This window comes from Fundulus heteroclitus, chromosome 14 (assembly GCF_011125445.2).
Source record: "Fundulus heteroclitus isolate FHET01 chromosome 14, MU-UCD_Fhet_4.1, whole genome shotgun sequence".
In the NCBI taxonomy this organism is placed as follows: Eukaryota; Metazoa; Chordata; class Actinopteri; order Cyprinodontiformes; family Fundulidae; genus Fundulus; species Fundulus heteroclitus.
The window spans coordinates 8,554,634-8,576,496 of NC_046374.1; the positions used below are offsets into that span (position 1 = coordinate 8,554,634).

General features: G+C 39.3%; 1 protein-coding gene across 8 annotated transcripts in view; it reads left to right on the plus strand.

Annotated features, from left to right (window-relative positions):
• The window catches only part of nrxn2b (neurexin 2b), an 871,341-nt gene that overhangs the window by 406,537 nt on the left and 442,941 nt on the right, over positions 1 to 21,863 (plus strand). For all 8 annotated transcript variants that reach the window (XM_036146226.1, XM_036146219.1, XM_036146224.1 and 5 more), the window contains 2 exons: positions 7,893 to 8,054; positions 16,467 to 16,905. In XM_036146226.1, coding sequence (XP_036002119.1) covers positions 7,893 to 8,054; positions 16,467 to 16,905 — 601 coding nt within the window. The remainder of the gene's footprint in view (positions 1 to 7,892; positions 8,055 to 16,466; positions 16,906 to 21,863) is intronic.

The following is a 21,863-nucleotide window of genomic DNA, read 5'->3' on the forward strand; positions in this document are numbered from 1 at the left end:
AGGTTTGTTCTTACTTTCTTTCACTAGAAAGTCCATCTTCAGATAAAACTGTGTGTCCATTGATGCAGACCCTAAAACATAAAAAGTATATGAGCTGTGTGTGCTCTACCCATCACTAACACTAACATTAACTTATATGCTGTATACTTTATATCCCTCATCCCTTGCATGAATACAGTAGGCTTTTCCCTTTTTTGTCCTTATTTTTTAAATAGGGATAAGACTGATAATATATGTTTATGTATATATCTTGTGTAACATATATACATACATATATTAAATACCCTAATATGATTAATATGACCATACAACGTGGTAGCCATATCCCTTACTTTTTTTGTTATATTTTCTTTTCTTTCTATGTTTATTTTTATAATTTATTTTTTTTATTTTTAAAATTAACCTACTAAAACAAATTATGACCTCACACCTTTTATTTCCAAGAAAAAAAAAAGAAAGAAAATGACATGGGAAAAAATATAGAGGGGAGACAGGCTTGTTTTTCTGGTAAAAAAAGAGGATGAATGTTGTACGGTTGAAATTTAGCCAGTCCATCATAACATCAGTTGAGGAAAAATACTAAAGCAAGTATATTTGACAATTCCTCAGTATTTCTTCCTCTATTTTGAAAGACATTATGAAGCAATATAAGTGCATAAGCTCATTTTCCTTTGGGATAATGAAGCATTTTTGAAATACTGTTGAAAATTTGTGGCATAGGCAATAGAAAAGCCCTAAAATCATCTAAGCGAATGCTAACTCTTCTATTTACCAAAGGCAAGACTATCAAATCTCCTCTCTAAATGTTCCCAATTCTTTAAAAAACCCTCTCTCTCTTGTTTATTTCATTCGTGGTTATTGATCTTGGTCCCATCCTGTTCCACCTCCACCTTCACTTTGACAGCATGCAGTGGTTGTAACCCTCCAATCTGTTTGCATGCAACAGGTGGCTAGAGCAACCTTGCACACGTGGTGTAAATGCTGCTGTAGCCCAGCACGTGTCAGTCTGTTGTACACGTGTCTTGACAGTTATTTTAATGTTGTGTTCTTGAACGTCACCTGCAACTTTAACAATAAGACAGCTCTTCCTTTCCCATTTGTCTTGTGTTAAATTATATTAACCTCCCCCCCTACAACCTCATTTTGCTGCATCTTGCTAGATGGTTGATTCATTTTCCTTTCTTTTTAATTTTCCCTAACCCGGTTGTGTTGTGTCGGATGGAATTCTCGTTACGCCTCCATACTTCCTGCCATCTTTTTTATTAACGTGCATGAGCTGTGCGTCCCCCCCCCCCCCCTGTTAACTTGAATGGATTAATTTTGTTTCTTCTTAAGCAAAACAAACCCCTTCCACGTGAAATAACATGTTCAGTTCAAATCTGGATCTGGTTTGTGCAATCAAATTGCAGAGGACTTTTAAAGAATCCTCACACATTCTCACTGCCTTGATGAAATTAACCAAATCAGTGTTACTAATCAACTGTTCCAATTAAACCCTTGTTGTAACTGTACTAACAACCATTTTTGTGTCTGACTCTCCCTTACTTACAAAAGTACTAACAGATTCCGCTCTCCCTCCAACCTTCTAAGCCTTTTGGGCATCACTTATGAACCCCTTCCTCCTTCCACTGTTGCCGACGGGCCCTTTACCGGGCTTCCTGAATATGTCCGGTACCCCTGAAAAGTGGCTAAGTTTCCCGGTATAGGTAAACATAATTAGTCTCTAGCTGGGGAATTTTGACAATCTGCCAGACACCTATTCAAGTCATAGAGACCTGCTTTTCCAATGGACAGCTTGTCTTCAGACGCATCTCTCAGATCGTATTGTAGAAATGTGCATGGCTGTGAACGTTTAATGTGTTATGCTGTTTCCAAGACATACATTTTTCAAGTTTCTCCTCACCAAAGATCTTTGAAAGTAAACAGATGTAGTGCTATGAGGGTAAGTCATCCATTTCCAAGGTAAGCATTTCATACCTTTTCTGCAGTGCTTGTGAAATAAATGTTTCAATTCTGACCAATCAGTTACAAACCAGGTAAGAAGTTTACCCCACAATGAAAAGAACATTTCCGTTGGTTTCTAGCACATGATTTCTTTTCTCCCCATTTATGTCCTTTTACACCAACTTAATTTTCTTTTTCTTTTTTTTTTAGCTGAGTAAGTCATTAAATATGGGGAAATTGTTCGTTTATAACCCCCATATACTGTAGGATACATAAAAAATATCATTCGTGGGATGGTAAAAACAAAAACAGTGATAGGATATTATAATCATTACTGTTTTGGAAGGGTTTAGAGGTGAAATTTATCATCTGGCGGATCCTGTCTAAATTACATGTTAGACCACAGTATGTGAATTAAAATTGCTCAAAAAAGCAACAACATGATCAGGAGAAATTTTGTAAAATAAAGGCAGAAAAGAGAAAACCGTTGTTTGACTTTTTCTATATAAAAACTCCCTGGTAAGAACAGATATCTTTGAAGTGATCCTGAATGTGCTACTTCTTTCTATGACCGGTATCATTAGCTGCCTATGGAAATGGAGTTTGCCACTAGGTAGCAGCTGAATGGCTCTTGAGACTTTTATCGCCAAGAAAATCCAAAGAAAGAAACTGCAACAAAGCTGGATGCTAATATTAGAGGATTTACTGTAGTTAACCTTGCAAGCAATATCATGGAATAGTGGAGTACATTAAATGTATCGTCTTCACTTTATGTACTGAAATTTGACAGGATGCCTTCAATTGCAGCTTCATGCACAGTTCTGTAATGGATGGGAATGAACCTAGCATATTAAGCAAGTCATCTATCATCATTTCAGATGTACAGTTAAGCTCTAAATTATACACATCCCTTGTTTAGCTTGAAAGTAATCTTTCAGGGATCCATAATTTTTACCAACGTGTTTCTACTTGCTAGAAGTCATATTAACATGTTGGAGTCTCAATTTAATTATGAGAGAGGGAAGGAAACAAAGATTAAAGTAATGAGAAGGGAGTCTTTCTACCTTAAAAGACCTGTATTCAAAAATATTATCAGAGTCTTCTTAGAAAGTTCCTAAAATTCCTATCCTAGGAGTCTTAGCTGAAGAGTGATTCAGATCTCTACTGAGAGCAACCGTGAGTAAGGACGTTTTTATCTTAGTGGGGAGGTGTGGTTGACCCCGTTGCCAGGTGTGACACTGTCTTTCAAGAGCTGTGATTGGTTGATAGCACAAGAAAAAACAACATAAATGTGCTCCTAGTGATCAAAGGAGAGATAATAACCAATTAGACTGGATGAAGAAATGTGTGTCATGATGATGAAACTTAGCAAAATGCATTGATTGTCACACTGCATTAAAATAGTTTCAACGTACCTTATTTACATCCTCGTCATTATTTTCATTTGCTTGTTTATTTTTACTCGGCAGTCATTTTACTCCTTCATCTTTTTGATATCAATGTGCACTCACCTGTCAGCAGTTTACTGGGATTGTCTGCCTGTAAAAAGCGGTTTTATAAGGCAAAACGACTGACATAAAATGGAGGGGAAAAAAGGTGTTAAAGCAGAAGAAATGTATGAAATTCAGGTTTCTAAATTTCAAACCTTAAGTAGTTAGATAGCTCTAATTTTTTACACAAGGTTCTAAATTGAATTTAGTTGCATATTGAAATTTGTTAATGCCACTTTCCACAACATTTTTTTACACTGTGGCCAAACTATAAAAAAGCCCATGATTCACATTATCCAGCTTTCTATCTGAATGTGCAAAAGATTTCTGCTCCTGAACCTGGGTTACAGTAGTTACTTTTGGAAAATGTATTAAAAAGGTTTATTACCATATCCACAAATACCTCCTTTGTCATAGGAAGGTATAGATCTTAAAGTATGATTTGTAAATTAGGATTTCAGTTCTAAAGTTGTTCTTCTCATGCATGTCAGTAAATTCAGGTTATACTGCCACAAAAGTGCTCCTAAAATGTTAATTATACTTACTGAAACTCGCAGAGACCCTGCCTCCACCTCAACAAGCCGTCCTCCTCATCAAAGACAATCTTTATCTCCATCAATTACCAAAAAAAAAAGCAGAAGACTTTCATCCTGCTGCATGGAGCCAAAATGAAACTGTGTTTTCCTGGAGCTAGAGAGGCCTCTGCGGATGTGTGCGCAAGGTTCTATGCTTCCTTTTGTACTTACTCAGAGCCCCAGAAACTACCTGGGTGCATTTCTGCTCCACATATAGAAGCAGTGAAGTAGTGGCTGTGCTCATGGGACCTCCTATTAGTGTGCTGGCTCATTTCTTTTCTTTTCGATTCGGTCGTAGTCAGCACATAAGTTTTTTTTTTTTTTTCACCAGAACCCCAGAGGATCAGCGGACTGGATAACGTGGGGGTATTCTAATGCACGGCGGACGGTGTGGAAGGCCGCTCAATAAACCGCCTGTGTGAAAATTCTGGCCAGTTCTGCTGCTTCAGTCATGACAGGTCTCACCACCTGCGCATTGAGAGAGTGCGGTCACTGAACCGCTCTCGCAGCGGGCGTTACGCTGATGCGTTTTTGATTGAGAAGCTAATCCACTATTCAGAGTCCCCCCACGGTATCACAGCAAGATCCGGTTAGAGAGATCCTAACCAACAGCGGGACTCCGCTGAGAGCAGCTCCCGTTTACCATGGAAGCTAAGTGTTCATTTTGTTGTTGGAGGGTAGTTTATCAGGAGGAAGCACGCGGGAGAGCGACTGATCTAGGAGGGAAAGATCGTGAAAGAAGCCCTCCCTTCATCGCAGAACGATTTCGGCGGCAGGAGATTTGGGGAACTTGAAAGCTTTTAAATGATTTGACATTTCAAGCTGGGTCGACCCTAAATCTGGGACAGTTTTAATTTAACACCGATCGGCCAGGTATGAGGTTCTCTGTGTGCTTTGCTAAAAAAGAGAAGCTGGGTAAAGCCCTAAAGATGGAATACAATCAGCAGGGCTTTTAGGTAGGACTGTTGCAGGGGGCTGGTTTGGCCATATTAAAATGCATGCTGTGTAATGTGTCCTGTTAACCAACCTGAAAAGAGGCAGGCATGTCTTTAGTGGTGGGGGTGGGGGGGGGGAGGGGGGGTTCTACTGATGCTTTCAGTTGTTTTGGCACTGCTCACATCATAAATCACTTCATAAACACCACTGCTCAAGGCAGTAATTAGCGATCTGCCGGTTTTAAGAGCTTTCAATGGTTTAGGTGGCGGAATGAGAAATAGTAAAAAGGAAGAGAAATAAAAAAAAAAAAAATTCTGGTTTCAGCTTTTTTTTGCTGAAGTTTAATAGGTGTCTGGCAGCTTGTCAACGCTTGTCCCTCATAATCCCGCTGACAACACACTGCTCTTAAATGCACCACCAACAGTCATCTATCAAATGCTCTGCTAAGAGCTCATCAGCCGTTTTAGCCAAAGCGCCAGTCTCACAGGCCTTCCAGGTTCAGTCTTTACATCGCAACATCGCCTCGCTCCTTATTTTTGACGACCACGTGAACAGATGGCTCATCTGAAATCAAAGAAAGGTGTTTAAAGTTGCACACATCCTGATAATGCCCCCGTTTCTTCTCCCTATAGCTCGTGAAGGTTCCCACCATCACGATAGGACAAGCCAGTCGGTCCCGCTGAGAGCCCCGTCTGTGATTTCCCCCAAAGATGATACCCCCCCACATACCAGCTCGGCAAACTGCGTATTCTTTATGCCAGATGCATCTGGCCAGTATAATAGTTACTATTCACCAACAGCAGACATAAAAATGGGTTGCCCTGTTAATCAGGGAAGTACTGAGGAAAAAAAAAAAAAAATGAAAAAGTCGAAGGAATTGGGAATCAAAAACGACGACTCAGCTGAGCAAATAGATCTGTGGAGTGCAGTTGCTATAGTTTGGCTTCAGCCACCAACTTCAGAACTTACAATGATTCAATTTATACCTGACAGAGACTGTTTATGCAGTGTTTAGAAAATAGAATTGCATGTAAACTCGTAGCTTGTCGCTACTTAACAAAACAGATTTGTTGTTTTGGTATTTTCACAGTCTTCAGTTCCTTCCTACATTCTCATGATATCTGTAACACCGCCACTGCTCGATGCAGATGGGAACAGGAAAACAAACGGTCACGTACACAGCTCCCGCGAGTGCTGTGTTTATACATTTATGCAAAAATCATTTTATATTAAATCAGAGACAAGAGCACTTTTCTTCAGCCAAGCCAGCTGTTTTAGTATGATTAAACTGTAAATAATTGACAAACCACTAGATTTGGTCCCAAATCAAATAAAAAATGATTTGGCTGCGCGTTTGTTTGGGAGCTCTGTTTCGCTGGTACTAATGGTAAATACAGTCATGATGTAAAATGACAATGTGGAGCAACAGTACAATTAGCTAAATTATACTTATTTGCATTCTCATCAAGTACTGCAATTTTGTCTGCATTGTAATGAGCCGAATGCGGAAAGAATAGGTTTTCAGTCATAATGATTACTGTATCATCCTATGAGCGGAGGAGGGATGCTTTCTTTTTGTGTATCCCAGATCTTCTTTTTCGCACTCCCCAGGTAGATATTCAACTATTAGCGAACAGGCTGCTGTGACATTTAGAACAGTTGCTGCCTCTCATCTTCTGAGCTTTGTGTGCGTTGCTAGAAGAGTAGTTCTCACACATCCCGGTGAAATGCAAGATAAAACATATTCTTTTATTGGGTTATTCGTGCTTTAATGATATCAGATTACTGAGACTTAGAATTTCAAATACTAAAGGTTTTCTTTGAGCTTTGAGACACAGCCTCCCGGAACAACCCATCTCATTCTCAGAAATGTCAAAAGAAAGAGCTAATTTTGAATACGGTGAGTCCTGTTTCTGCACGTCTATTGACACCGTTGCATACTTTCGGAGTAGGTCTGTGTCGCTAATTTTTCATTCCAACCTGGCACTGTCTCCGCTGTCAGCAATCAAACATTCAATGCAGAATGTGTAACCTTGCAGAGAATGCAAGACTGGAGGCAGTTAAAATGAGACGGGAGTTATATTTAGTGATAGCGCCTGAAATGAAAACTGGTTCAGCAACATAAAGTTATAGAATACAGTACCTTTTCAAGCTACAGGAAAATCAATAATAATAATAATAATAATAATAATAATAATAATAATAATAATAATAATAATAATAATAATAATAATAATAATAATTAGGGATGCACGATTCATCAGAATTAACATTATTATATATAACCCACATTAAAAAATTCAGTTAGCATAGTTTCAGTCGGTACAAAATGTTACTAAAATTGACTATCACAGAAACGTATTTACGCCGGCAAATATTGTTTATCGGAATAACAACAATATTAATATTGAATATTGATATCAGTCCAAATTTTCATATTGGAGCATCCCTAATAATAAGTAAAAAAAAACAGAGATAAAGTGCCACATGTAAGGATTGAATGGTTTATTCTTGATACATTAAACATTTGACTGAATAGGTGTCATTTTAGGTAGCTGGTAGAGGGTGTTATTAATCTTACTATAGAAGGAATTGCTGTCTATTTAAACATGATTTAATTTTTTTTAGCCCATCTTAACCCAGTGCAAAGGTCAGTTAAAGCTAACCTTTTCTTTAGTCCTGTTTCTCACACTGTCAATGATCAATACAGTGGAGTTCATGGCTTACCCTCACTATAACAACTGCACTCTACAGTAAATGTTCTCAGTCTGACAAGAGAGCAATACACCCTAGGACACAGCCCAGCCGATCACCGGTGTTTAATCTAACATCTTTCTTGTTTCTCCCCTCATTTCTTCTAATTCCTCCCCTCTCTTATCATTCTCTACCCTTGCTCTATTGTTTCCCTCTCTCTACTTCTGTCCCTTTTGGCCGATGCCTGCACTAGGTGACCATCTCTGTTGACGGTATTCTGACCACCACTGGCTACACCCAAGAGGATTACACCATGCTGGGCTCAGACGACTTCTTCTACATCGGCGGAAGCCCCAACACCGCAGACCTGCCTGGATCACCAGTCAGCAACAACTTTATGGGCTGCCTTAAAGATGTGAGTCTTGTTTCAAAGACGACCGACAATAGTTTTTGTCTTTTATTATCCTTTCTGGTCCCACTGCAGCCGGTTTCAAGTCTTAGCCAAACTCATGAAGGCTTTTTTTTTTTTTTTGTGATTGTTCTAAACAAGAAAAGACAATAAACTACAACAGTTAAAACAGCATGACACTGTTGCAGTGAGAACATGTTGGACTGCAATATAGTGTTATCCTCGCACATTTCTGTGAGCACCCTTGTGTTGACTGACACAATCTCTAGAGATTCATCGGTGTGGGCAGATTTAACTCCCATATGCTGGAGTGGGAGGTGTCAGATGCACAACATTCTGAATTGCTTCCAAGTGTTTATTTCCTCTGTGCTTCTTCTTGCACTCTCTAACCTCCGTATAGCCCAAACACTTCAGCAGAAATTAATAACGCCGCAACAGGCTGATGGGAAGGCAGCCATATTCGGATTTTATACTTTTCCCGACAAGGATAAACAATAAGCATCTCTTAACCCGTGGATGAATATGTAAAGGAAAGCAGCTTTATGGAGGCTTCAACCGAAATAAAAAAAAAGCTTTTATTCCACCAAGGTTTTATCACAGAGAACAAGCTGTCATGAAGACCAATCACAGCTTAAGTAATGTACTCTTGTAAATGCAATAATGACTTGTATAGAGGGAAAGCAACATGGTACTATCTTATATCCTGATAAAACCTTGCTGATTGAATAAGTAATTACCTTTGCCATCACTTTTAGTGGATCACGCAGTAATCACACCATCTCTAACTTAATTATGCCTTGAGAATTACATTTTCATGATTTGGCTTGCTATCGGAAGGATCCCTTGTGGGTCCTAAACCTCCCAAGGCATTTAACTATCCGCTTTCTCTCTCTCTTTAAGATGAGGCAGGATTTACAGTCAGTAGACAGACGGAGCACGATGAAGGTAAAATGAGGTGTGAATGGGAGAGAAAACAGGTAGCTAACAGGAACAACAGGAGTTGAAGGTGAATAAGCAGTGTTAGAGAACAAAAAGGTAATGGTGGAGCAGATGGTATCTCAAACGGTTCTTTAACAAACTCTTAAGATAAACTAAAGAAACAAATGTAAAAGTTCAAATGTAACATGTACCTTGCAAGAGTATTTACATGTCAACCACAAACGTCAAAACAATAATCTTGTGCATTCATTGTGAAATAAGAGCAAAAGGATTCACGGCCTTTCCAAATGTTCCGAATTGCATTTGTATTCAAAGTTGAAACGTTGTAGGGACATATTTTGTTGATATTACAGCTGCACGTCTTCAGAGGTGACCTATTATGAAAAAAATCACTTTTTGGACATTTTTGTACTTCCATTTGGCTCTCTACTGCTTTTAGAAACAATCCAAGTTCTACAGAAAACACCCAGCTGTTTCTTGGTAATAGGTAAATGTTATTTACTGTCTGGAGAATGACCTGTTTCTAAGACCATCCGATTGTTACATTACAATTGGTAGGAACTGCCCATCCCCTAGCAACCACAGCCAAGCCCAGCCCTTCACCTAGCAACCCCAGCTGAGGCTAGCCCCACACCAGCCCAAACAAAGTAAAACTGTGACATAGAAAACACATGCCATTAATATCATGCAATTAAGATGAAATAAATCAAAACATAACATTGGCATTAAGACATGCCGGAAAATGTGCGTGCAATTCCCTTACACTTAAGTTTAGCTAAAAAGACAAAGACAACTAACGGTTAGCATTACGCTAATTTGCATTGAAAATCCCATAAGGAATGCTCGCACAGCATTTTTTCTCAGATTCTTCGGGCCTACAAGAACCAAATGCCTCCTAGGGGTATGTTAATCAAACACTTAAAACATATATTAAAACTCACAGACAGATGTTTCTAGGCAGACAGGATAGTTTAACCCTGCAGAAACTTAGCTTTCAATGCAGCTCTGGAACCCTCTCTAAGGCAGCCCTGAAGATGTACTGAAGATGTACTTGTCAAAGTCAAAGATGTACTTGTACCATTTTGCATCTGTTTGCAGACATTTCCACGTGTATAAATTGTGAGCGTAAACATTGAGCATGAATGTGACAAAGTCCTAAACACTGCACATTCTGAAAGAAGCTCCAAATAGGTGAAATTTGGGAGGTGAAATCTCATTATCTGAGAATGGTTTTGTGCGAAGAAAATGTAATGAGCATGTTTTTTCTATCCCATAGACCCGTCATAAATGTTTAAATGAAAGTGTAATAGGTCACCTTTAATCTTATTTTTTTTCCAATTCGTTTTTTTTCTGTAAATAGCTCTCAAATTAATTTAATTTAGCCATAGATTAGCTAAATGAGGGGCAATATACATTGTATTGTTGCTCTGTCTGTATGCGTAGTATTGTGGTTGTTTAGTATGAACCTGTGTGTCTGCAATATTTAACAAGGTTTCGTTCAGTTTTGCCCTGCATTCATATCCGTCCATCCTCTTATCGACTCTGACTGTTTGTTTTCTTTCCTGGTAAAAAAAGCATCTCCACAGCAGATTTCTGCCACCTCTATGTTTCACAGAGATTATTGTGTTTTCATGGAGATTTGCAGTAGCAGCCCACCACACAGGTTTTAACATGTGGCTTAATAGAGTAGATATTTGGTGTCTTTTGATCAGAACTCTGCGGTGTACCATTGTGGCAAGCTTTAGACAAGATATATTGTTGTTGATTTTTTTTTAACAATGCATTGATTCTTGCTACTCTCCCATAAAGGCCAGATTTGTGGAGTGCACAACTAGTAACTGCCCTGCATTGAATGTGGATGTCTAAAGCTCCCCCAGAGTTATAGAAGGGGTCTTGGCTGCTCTTCTCTTCTAATTCACTGCTTACATAGCATGTAATATTACATTCTTTCTGTCTATAGATGCCAAATTAAAATAAGATAAAAATTATTGAGGTGTCAAAGCTTGGGATATTGTTTTATCATACAGCCCTGCTTTAAAACCTGCCACTTCTTTATGCATGGCCTGTCTGTTGTGTTCCTTGATCATCACGGTGCTTTTTATTCAAAAGTGTTCACTAACAACCCCCAAGGCCTTCACAGAACAGCTAAAGTTATGCTAACATCAAACTGATACGTATCAGATAAGTAATGATGACGGTCGGTTTCATCACATCTCGTTTAAAGGTATCATATGCACTTTATTTAGGTAAAAGAAAAAATAAAGCATGTCAATGTCCTTTCCCCATTTGTTTTTAGTCCTAGATGTTTTTAGTCCTAACATGAAAAAAAATGTCAAACATAGGGATATGATCATTACTGACACAATAAAGGAGAAAGGTAAAAGAAGATACAACAGAGTGGCAGCAGCCTAGTATTAGGCTTATATTATTGGAAAAGGGACCTTTGGTTGATGTCTGTGAAGTTTCATTATTTTACTGAAACTAATAGAGACAGGCAGTCTTTTGATATATGTTTGTGTCACTGCAATAAATGATTTCTCAAAATAGCATATTATCAAGAAATTACCAAATTCGTTTTCATTTACGCCATAAGGAATATATGCGGAATAATGTTTCAAATGGCTTATTTATGATTGTACTGACATCCGGATACATCTGTGTGCTTAGTAGCAACTTTGTGAAAGCTGCGCAATGACATTAAGTGTTTGACTAAAAGTAAAAAAGTTTCTTCTATGCTGCAACGATACCACATTTCTTAATAAAAAGCAAAACAGATATTTGTAGGCACTGAGAAAACGTGCATACAGGATGACTTGGTGCTGCAGGTTGTACTGTATTCGCTTAAAGTAAAGGCATACTCATAACTCTGCCTTAGACTCTTTTCCTCATATTTTTGCCTTAAGGCCTCACAAATTCAGTTGCAGACAAGCTCTAATGACTTCATGATCTGAGCTGAGTCAGAAAGGTAACCACGAAGAAAGGTGTCGAGAAAACCTGCAATCAGGGCGATTTGGAGCTCCAGGTAGTCCTGGAGTCTCTGAAAGTAAGGAGGCAAACCTGGGAGTGAGTGGGGGAGTGTAGACTGCACCGCGTTTCATCCCGCGCTGCTTCTGTGGCACAGCTCGGATTATCACTGGTGTTATGGTCTGGGGCAAGGCTTTCATGCCGCCACCGTGGTCAAATGCCTTTGATACGCTTGGCCAGCACCCCCCAGGCAGCACAAATCCAAAGGAAGAGCACAGCGAGGGGAGAGTAAAAAAGCCACCAAAAGAGAAGCTGAAATCATATGAAGTTAGTATTTCTTTTTTTTTTTTTTTTTTTTGTAGGGTGGGAGTGTGCTTCTCCGCGTGTGTGTTCAAAGTCACCCGCACGCTATGATCGTACCCTGTGTGATGTATATATGTGTTTTCTAGCCTCCCAGTCAGAGAGGTGGAGCGTGAAATCAGGTCTCTCTTTCCCTTGGTCTTGTTTCCACAGACTCTTCTTCTGCATGTCACCATCTGTCCCTCCCCTGAAACCTCTGACGCTCTATTACTCTCCCAGTCACTGACCTTGCTATCACCCATTTCACACCAGCCGCTCCATCAGTGTCCCTGCTCCTGCTTCTCCTTGTCACTCCTCCTGTTTTTCTCCCCGCTAGTCTCCGTCACTTGTTCTCCCTTTTTGCTTCTCAACTTTCCTTTTCTCAGAGGCAGTTTCGTATAATTAAGTCCATAGCTGTGCCTTTGGTCCAGCAGCTTTGCCATCGCGATGACCAAATTAAAAATTGATCTGTTCGATTGCTTCCATGCACTGCGTGAATGCTCTTGCCCTCATCTTTGCCCTCGCTTGCTCCTACTTTTTTTCCCCCTCTCCTTTTATTCTGCTTTTATTTCCATATTGATGTGTGTTTTTCCCTCATCTACAGCTTCCTGCTAGTCTCGCTGTTATTCCTCTTTGAAATCTGCTGCTGCCGTCCCCCAAGAGCTCGTAGATGGCATGAGTTAACTTAGCTGTCGGGATGGTCCTACACAAGTATGGCGGTTCTAGACCAAGTTTACCACGGGGGCCAAGGTGGGGCCAGTGTTTTTTCACAGGGGCACAGAACAAAAAAGTGAAACAATAAAATGGCAATATTTAACTGTGTATTAATATTAAGTGAGCCACTTGTGGTTTTGGAAGTGCAGTTTTCAAACACCTGATCTAGCAGTTGAAAACTTTGACCCCTAAGCTCAATGCGGCTAAAGCTAAACGTGAAACATCTTCATTTCTAAATCCTTCTTAGAGTAAAACTGTATAGGTAAAAAATAAAATTGGTCAAAGTGACCAATCAGTTATGGTTTATTTGCCATTGCAAATAATTATGACAAGTTTATTTAATGTTATGTCTTTAGTACAGGGGCCATAACAGGGGCCAGTACCATTTCTACAGGGGCACGGGCCCCTGTTGGCCCCTGCCTAGAACCGCCCCTGCCCAGAACACATACGCTCCAGATCAAAATCTTAAGGCAGGGAAAGAAGTTACAAATATTCCCAGTTTACGCTTCTGGATCTTCTGTAGGCGGATCTTCAAATTGCAAAAAGAGACGGGAACAATAGACGACACAAGTAGAGTAGGAAAAATACATTTAAAACTCAAACAGGCCAGTAACCAGCTGATCAAAAGTTTATCATTACCATTATGATCATTAATTATTGGGGTGGCAGCATCGGAGTCAGTGACTTGTAAAAAGCTCTAATGAAGGCCGGCTGGGTTCTGTGGAAAGCCCCAACACTGCTGGAGATGATCGCTCAAAGAAGGATTTTCTTTCATAAATAGAAGGACTCAGTGGATAACTCTGAGCATCCTCTTCAACAGAATGAGATTAAAACACCAGTGTCTTCAGACCCAGTGCGAGACAGACCGCTACATCCTTCCAGCATGCAGCCATCAGCATCTACAACACCATTTAATGGGTTACAACAAAGTTTATTCTCCCTTTTCGATAAATAGAAGTATTGTTGAAAAGCAGCAACAAAAGAACAAAAAAAAAGAATTAAAATTGTCACAAAAGGATTCAGTAGCAGGCCCACTGGTCTCGTGTTCCACTTTAGAAATGCTTTCAGGCTTGATTCAAGTGCCTGGTTCAAAAATCGATGTAGTAAAGATTTCCTGATGAAGGGCATTTTTGGTCTAGAGTTGACATCAACTTTTCTATGTTGCTTGCCTTCCAACCCCAAAAAAGCTTTAGATTAGGAAAGCACAGAAATTAATCCCAAAGAGGGACATTATACTTCTGGAAGACTCCCTTTTTCAGAGTGGGGTTGTGAAAGGTGGTAGTGTCCCATAAAAAGGAATGGAATGCCCTTAGCGACATTGTTAGACAGCCAGCTGTGATATGACGTCTTCTGCACAACCTGACGCTCTAAGATCACGATGGAGCCACCTCCTCTGTCTTACATAGCCTGTTACCCAGGTTAACCCAAGTTAAAACCATTTTGGGCCCACCTCTTGAGTTTTTGGTCCCAACTGAATAAGGATATTTTAAAAAAAAAGTTAGAAATGACAGTTTTACTGCTTCCAACCTCTGCAGCAATGGCAGTTTGCAGGAGATATTGCTTGTGCACCTCAACATTCCTGGGTTGCTCAAAGCCCTTTTTTTACTGGCATCTGTGGATCATGGCAATAAAAGCCAGATTTATGTGCAGAAGACAAGAGTAAGTGGCAATACATAAATAAATAAAATAATGACTAAGCAGACATACGAAAGCACTGGAAAAAAGAGGTCCAGAAATGTGTGGATAATAATAATAATCATTGGTAATCCCACTAGCTTGTTTTTTGGAGAGACAGAAATAAATACCTGAAAAGACAGAACACAAATATTTACCTTCCTCTTGCAGCCTTTCCTCCTCTGCACCTTTTTTTTCCACTTTTTTACACATTATCTCAGGCAGGTTCACGCCTTATTAGCTGCCAGTTTTAGTGTTATCGTGGCTAATTACCAGGACTAATCTCTGCTAATGATGACATTAGGAGGTGTACAGTACATGTGGCAGCGTGGCCAATTGAGAAGATGATCAAAGGAGCCTTATGTTCAAGAATAACCTAGCATTGAAGTGTTCTTGCGGAACAATCTGTCCTTGGTTTAAAGGAGAGATGAAATAGAGTTGGGGGGCATTGGGAAGAAATACTTTGACAGGCACTAAAGAATGTAACAGAAGCTGGATGAACTCTATATGCGTCTCTAAATTTCTGCTGTGATTTGTTGTCAGTATTGAAATCCTTTTATATCACCTTCATCAGGGTGAATTAAGTTTAAAAGTAATGAAGCAACGAGAAGAAAGCTAGCTGCCTTTTCATTGGTGGATCTTCATGTTCAAAAGCATATAATCACCCAGAACTAGCTTTAGAAATGTAGAGCTTCCCGTTTTTATCTCCAGAAAGGATAGTGGTAAACAAGAAATTGTCACTGAGCTGAATCAAGAACACCCTTTCAAATTTTCCCAGCTATTTTCTGTTCAAATTTCAATAAAAGATATTGTGGTTTTTGCTTTATATATATATATAAACTTGAATTTAATTGAATTGTCATTCAAATGCACATTCACAATGTACATTTGAGCGAAATTTTTGTCAGAAGGCCCCGAGCAAAAAAGAGACGAGAAGAGGGAAACATTATAAAAGTAAAGTAAACACCAAAAAGACAAGAGTTTATCTCCTAATAAAAAAGGAGCTCCTAATTTGTTCTGAAAGCACTCTGTAAAGCACAGAGTTCCACACATTTAAAGCACAAACAATAGCGTAGTATTTTATCAAAGTCTGCATTAAGACCGCAGGCAACGTTCACATAACTCTGCTTTTGGATTTCCCCTGCAGCCTTTATTTGACGTGAGTCTCTTTTCATTTGTTTTTGTCGCCTCGTGCTCTGAGCACGTATGCCGTCAAAATAGCTCGTACAATTCCTGCATTTGAGCAAGAGCGAGGAGTTCATAAAGTGTTAATCAGAGATTGATGTGCACCCACACAACCCTTACTCTCATCATTAAAATGAATGAGGCACATCTCGGGCAACTCGTTGGCCCCGAGTGGTCGCTCGGTGTTTGAGTTTGAAGTGGAAAGACGTTTCCTCACCAAATAATTCAGCATCAGTAAACTGAGCGTTTATCTGACTGAAATGTCTCGTTAGAGGTCTGTGCTACGTCTGTCCGACTAATGTAAGGTCTGAGCCGCCAATTCAAGAGAAAATCCCATTTTTTCCCCCATTCAGCAGTCTTTTTTAAAGCTTATTCCAGGACTGACAGACTCACATCTACAGTCGCTGCAGCATACAGGAAGAGTTTGTTAATGTTGTGATTTTAAGGTACTTCTTTTCTGCAGCAGCATGGTAGTTGGATCAAAGACTGATCATCATGGCTAATAAGGGAGTCCTCAGGGTCATATTTGAATTCATGACGGCTAATTATTTAAACACAGTTCTCATATGCCCATAACCCCCTTTTGTGCTGTCTCTTCTACAGGTGGTGTACAAGAACAACGACTTTAAGCTGGAGCTCTCCCGGCTGGCTTTTGACCGCGACCCTAAAATCACACTGCATGGTGATCTGGTGTTCCGCTGCGAGGATGTAGCGGCTCTTGATCCCGTAACGTTTGAAACTCCTGAAGCTTTCATCTCCCTGCCAAAGTGGAACACCAAGAAGACGGGCTCAATCTCCTTTGACTTCCGCACCACAGAGCCCAGCGGACTGCTGCTGTTCAGCCACGGACGCCCTCAGGGGCCTAAAGAGCAGAAGCCTGGGAGAGAACTGAAGACAGATTACTTTGCCATGGAACTGCTGGATGGATATTTATACCTGCTGATCGATATGGGCTCTGGAAAAACAAAGCTCAAGGCCAGTAACAAGAAGGTCAATGACGGAGAATGGTGCCATGTGGATTTCCAAAGAGAAGGAAGGAAAGGTGAGGAAGCAAGATTGACCAGATAACTAATCTGGACTTGAAAATATTAGTAGTTACACTTTTTATTGTATAGTTGCTGAAAATGTTGTGATTACAGTCATTAGCTATAGTTTTTGATGCAACAAGTTTTTTTTTGCACCACAAGAAGACATTTTCAACTTTGAATTGGCTTTCAAGACAAAATATCTGTTGGTAGTTCCATAGTGTTGTATACATTGCAAATATGCACTTCAAGCTATTCAAGTTATTTTACCCTTTGGAAACAAAACAAAACAAAAAAAGTAGCAGAACATTCCCGCATTGGAAAATTTATGAAATGACACAAATGATGCCAGAAAAATAACTACTGGCACCTCTTGTTTCCATATAAAATAAAGGTAAAACATCTGCATGGATGAATCACCTATTCAATTAAATCATAAAAAAAATCAACATGTAAATGGCATTTCTAAAATACAGGTCAATTTAAGCATATGAGTCCACTATACAGGTGCTGCTCATATAACTAGAATATCATGAAAAAGTAAAAAATGTTTGCAATTCCATTCAAACAGTGAAACCTGTATAGTATATTCACTCATTACACACAGACTGGTATATTTCAAGTGTTTATTACTTTTAACTTTGATGATTATAACTGACAACTAATGAAAACCCCAAATTCAGTATCTCAGAAAATTTGAATATTACTTAAAACTAGAAATTGACCAATACAGGTTTTCTAAGGCCGATATTGATACAGATTATTTTGACATCAGGAAAACTGATACCCGTTAAGTGGGGCTGATTTATTTTGTTTTTTTTGGGCTGATTCTTGAAGCCAATATTACTTTTTCTTCTTTCATTTACGCGATAAAAATGACACAATAATAATAAAACAAGACAAAACAAGAAATAAAACAATATTTATACAACTTAAAAACAGATAAAACATAACAACAAAAGAAAACACCAATATTAAAACAATATAGTTTAGGCATCAAATAGGCAATGACAACAAATGTTACACAAGTGTCAATTTAAACTAGAAAAGAAACATTAAAGGAGCATAGCACAAGTTCCAGAGATTTTGCAGAGGTTTCCCCCTTCTGGCCAGAAGTTGAAATGATACCAGTGTTGTTGTGCATGAGAGAAGAGGAAAGCCACCTGCCGCTGGGACTGCACAGCTCTTTTGTTTAGAGACATCATGTCTTCTGAGGAAAGAGAGCTATAAATATTGAAGTTAGCCCGCATTCTCTTGCTAATGCGTCAATGACGACGGAGACTCAAAAAAGTCTTCCAAGCTTGTGCAATGCTCCTTTAAAAAAACACCCATTAACAATGGATGGCAAACAAACAAACAATGTCGAACATTTAAATAAATTACATTAAAAATACATATTTAAATGTTTGTACACTTCTTACAGCAGCACAAGGCATTTGTAGTGGAAATTACCTTCCTGAGAAAATTTATAAACAGCAATATAACAAAATGATTTAAAGAAATATGAAGAATCTGAATCTTAGTGTTTTTTACACTAGGTCATCCATGCAAATGACCTTCCTAAGAACATCTTCTGTTTAATTTGCGAATTAAACAGTTTCTTTTTTTTCTAGCTAAAAAAAAATTCATGTTTTATCATGCCATCTATTATGGTCTAACTGGCCTGAAGGAAACTCTCAAAGACGGACAAAGAGAGGAAGATGCGCTAAGCCGCTCACTATGACTATGCGGACATCACACAGTGTGGCAATAAGCGTATAGACAGTAGTCACAAGCACCAACAGCTCACCAGTTGCTTCTGCTCAATAGCCTAGCTATCAGCCATCATGCTGAATCCAGCTACTGTTTAGGAACAATTTGCACAAAGCTCTGTCAACATACCAACTTCTAACCAGTCTGTCAAATTTTTTGCGCTGGTTTGTCTTCAAATATCATCAGGACTGCCGTAGTTATAAAGCTACAATCACAGTAAAGTCAGCATTGCGAACTCACGTTCAAGCACTGCAGAGACGTCCCTGTGTATGCCCCCGTGACGTCTTTTCAACACTTGTCTATATCCTGACAATTTTTCAGATTCAAATACATGACACCAGACTTTGTGTACAGTATAAGGGTGTTGATATACAAATACGAATTGTTAGAATCATGAACACGTCTTTTTGGCAGCTGTCTTATTCCATACAATACTGATTTGGGCAATCATTAAAGGTAGAGTGTGTGAAACACCCAAGCCCCTTTATGAATAACTGCCCATGCGCAAGACCATCTTACCTGCTCTTCCGCTCCTCCGGGGGATTTCGGAAAAAAAAAAAAATCGCCCAAATCCACTCTGTTCTTATTTCTTTCTTCTGAGGCCTTCCTCTTCTTCCCATAATCTTGTATGAGTTTGCTTCGTGCAGCCATTTTCAAAGTATACAGTGAGAGCAATGGAGCTACAATGAACAGCTAACACCAAAGCTAACTAAATACATAAACACTAGAAGTGCGCATGCTCAGTCAACATGTGGAAACCAACACAAAACACACCTGCGTTATGTGAGCACGCCAAAATGACTGTCATGTGGGACAACCAATAGATAAGGTGATACTCCCAAACCTCAAGGGGCAGAGGGGGCCTTGGGACATGGGCAGGACAATCCTCTGACCAATCAGAATGACAGGGATTGGTCAGTGTTTTTACAGGCCTGCAGCTCTCATATTACTCTAATTCATTTCATTTCCTTTTTCTGAATACATAATGTATCGACTCCTCTCAGGATGGAAGGACCATTTCACTCTGTATAACAAAAAGCCTTTTTGAACAAGATTACCAACTATAGCTTTAACTCTCAAAGAAGTATAGTATAAGCAGTATAAGTACACCCTGTGCAATACTTTGTCTTGCTTTTCTTCTATCTCCAAATACATGTGAGGGTCTTTTAAACTTATTAGCAACTAGAGAGGGGCTAGCATTATGAAACAAAATTATCTGCAGCCCATGTCAAGGCAGAATTAGGTCCTTTAGCCGTCTCCATCTGCTTGAAGAGTTTGTCTGCCACTATAGGTTTGTAAAGTATGGTGTGGGGAGACTTCTGACTAGCTTATACTAGTAGTGCTGACATTGATGCTCCACGACACCTAATGTGGGCTTCCTTTTTTGGAAACTGACAGCCATGCAGGTAATCGCCAAATCAACTTGAGATTTATGAGTCGCCAGAGATCCATAATGAAGGTAATTTGTTTTTTTTATAGAAGCTTGTTATTTTTTCCTTGAGAAAACAAATAATTTCCCTATGTCTTAGATTTCCAAGAGGTTGCAAACATTTCCAAATATTGTATGTTTCAAGACAGACAGACAGAGTGAAAACTCAAAAGGATAACACAGACTATTCTTGTTGTACTCCATTCAGTCTCGTTCTCTCTCGCTGTCTCACAGCCTGAACAGTTTGCAGACATGTCCTGACATGTAATATAAAATACTGTTTCCTTCCATTTACCACAGCTTTCTAAATGTCTCACTGTGCTTGAAAATTGCAAAATTGGTTCAGTAACAGAATCCACACTGAAGACTGGTTGCTATGCATGTCTTCACTGATCAAATCGTTTTAGCTCCGAATAGCTAAAAAAAATAAAAATAACAGCAGACTAATCAAGTTGCATGAAAATCAGATGATTTTGGTTCCTAGGAAATTTCTCTGTCTGTAGTAACACTTGGCTGGTTGACAGAAAACATGGCCCTAACAAGTTCCTTGGCAACCTGTCCAGAGCATAGACACTTCCAGCCAATCCCTGACCCTATGTTTATAAGTAGTTATAAGAAATGGATGAATGCACGAAGGTAGAGCGACACGTAGCAAACTTGGTTGGATTGTTCACAGTTAGGTGTGCTTAATGGTTGAAGAAGGTACAAAGAGAAATAGACAGGCAGACCAAGATAGACAACTAAGTGTTGAGATATCTTACCATCTTCAAAGCAACATGCTTTGAAGATGGTAAATGCACAACAAAAGAAATGAAAGGCAAAACAGATGGAAACAGGAGCCAATATGGGACTGACAGATGAACCCAGAATGTGCATTGTATTAGTGCATATTTGACAATTCTGTTCTTTCTTGATTGATGTCTAGACCTCGAAAAACAAAAAATAGAAGTTGTCAGAAAAGCCAGAGGCAGTGTGTACTGTGGTGTTTCTGGTTCACAAATTCCTGAGGAATTGCAGAATTTGTGTAATTCACACCAAAAATACCATTTAATTGCAGCTCTTAGAGAGAAGTATCCATGAGCTGTGCGCAATGTTAGTTTTGCCTGGGGTTGTATAAATGTTTATTTCAAGTCATGTCATGTTTTCGTTTATTCCTTAAAAGCAAAATGTTTTTAGATGACAGGGTTAGGATCACATCGTTATGCTTACATTTCTCACAGATGACTCTGGATTCAGTTTGACATTGCCTTCGTATATTCTTGTGTTTATTAATTCACTCCGTGCTACACATATTATTAACAATGCCACTTGGGGTACAACTTAATGTAGATGTATTTTTCATTGGCAGTAATGTCTCGAGGTGTCTCCGCCTGCCTGTGGGCTCAACCAGGAGTACCTCGATGCTTCAATACGTGGCGTCTGATGAATGATCTGTAGGTGTTAAAGCACCTTGTGGACATGATATCTCCTCCTAATGGTGCAGCATAATGAGGAAGGGTGTGAGGAAGTGCTGGTGTGTGTGTGTGTGTGTGTGTGTGTGCACGCATGTGAGCTCAGCGCTGCTCCTGCTGTAATTGGCTTTTAATAGAAAATTAAGATGGAGTCGTTAATCACAGAAAGAGAGGAGGCATTTTGTTTCACCCACTCCCTGCTGCATTCTGCTTCCCTTCTCTTCCATTTAGCCTATTATAGAGACATTAGACACACAAGTGCTCACACGCTCTTCTGTCATCTATCCTGTTTCCCTTTTCGTCCTCCTGTCTTAGTTGCACGGCCCTTATTTTACCACCTCCT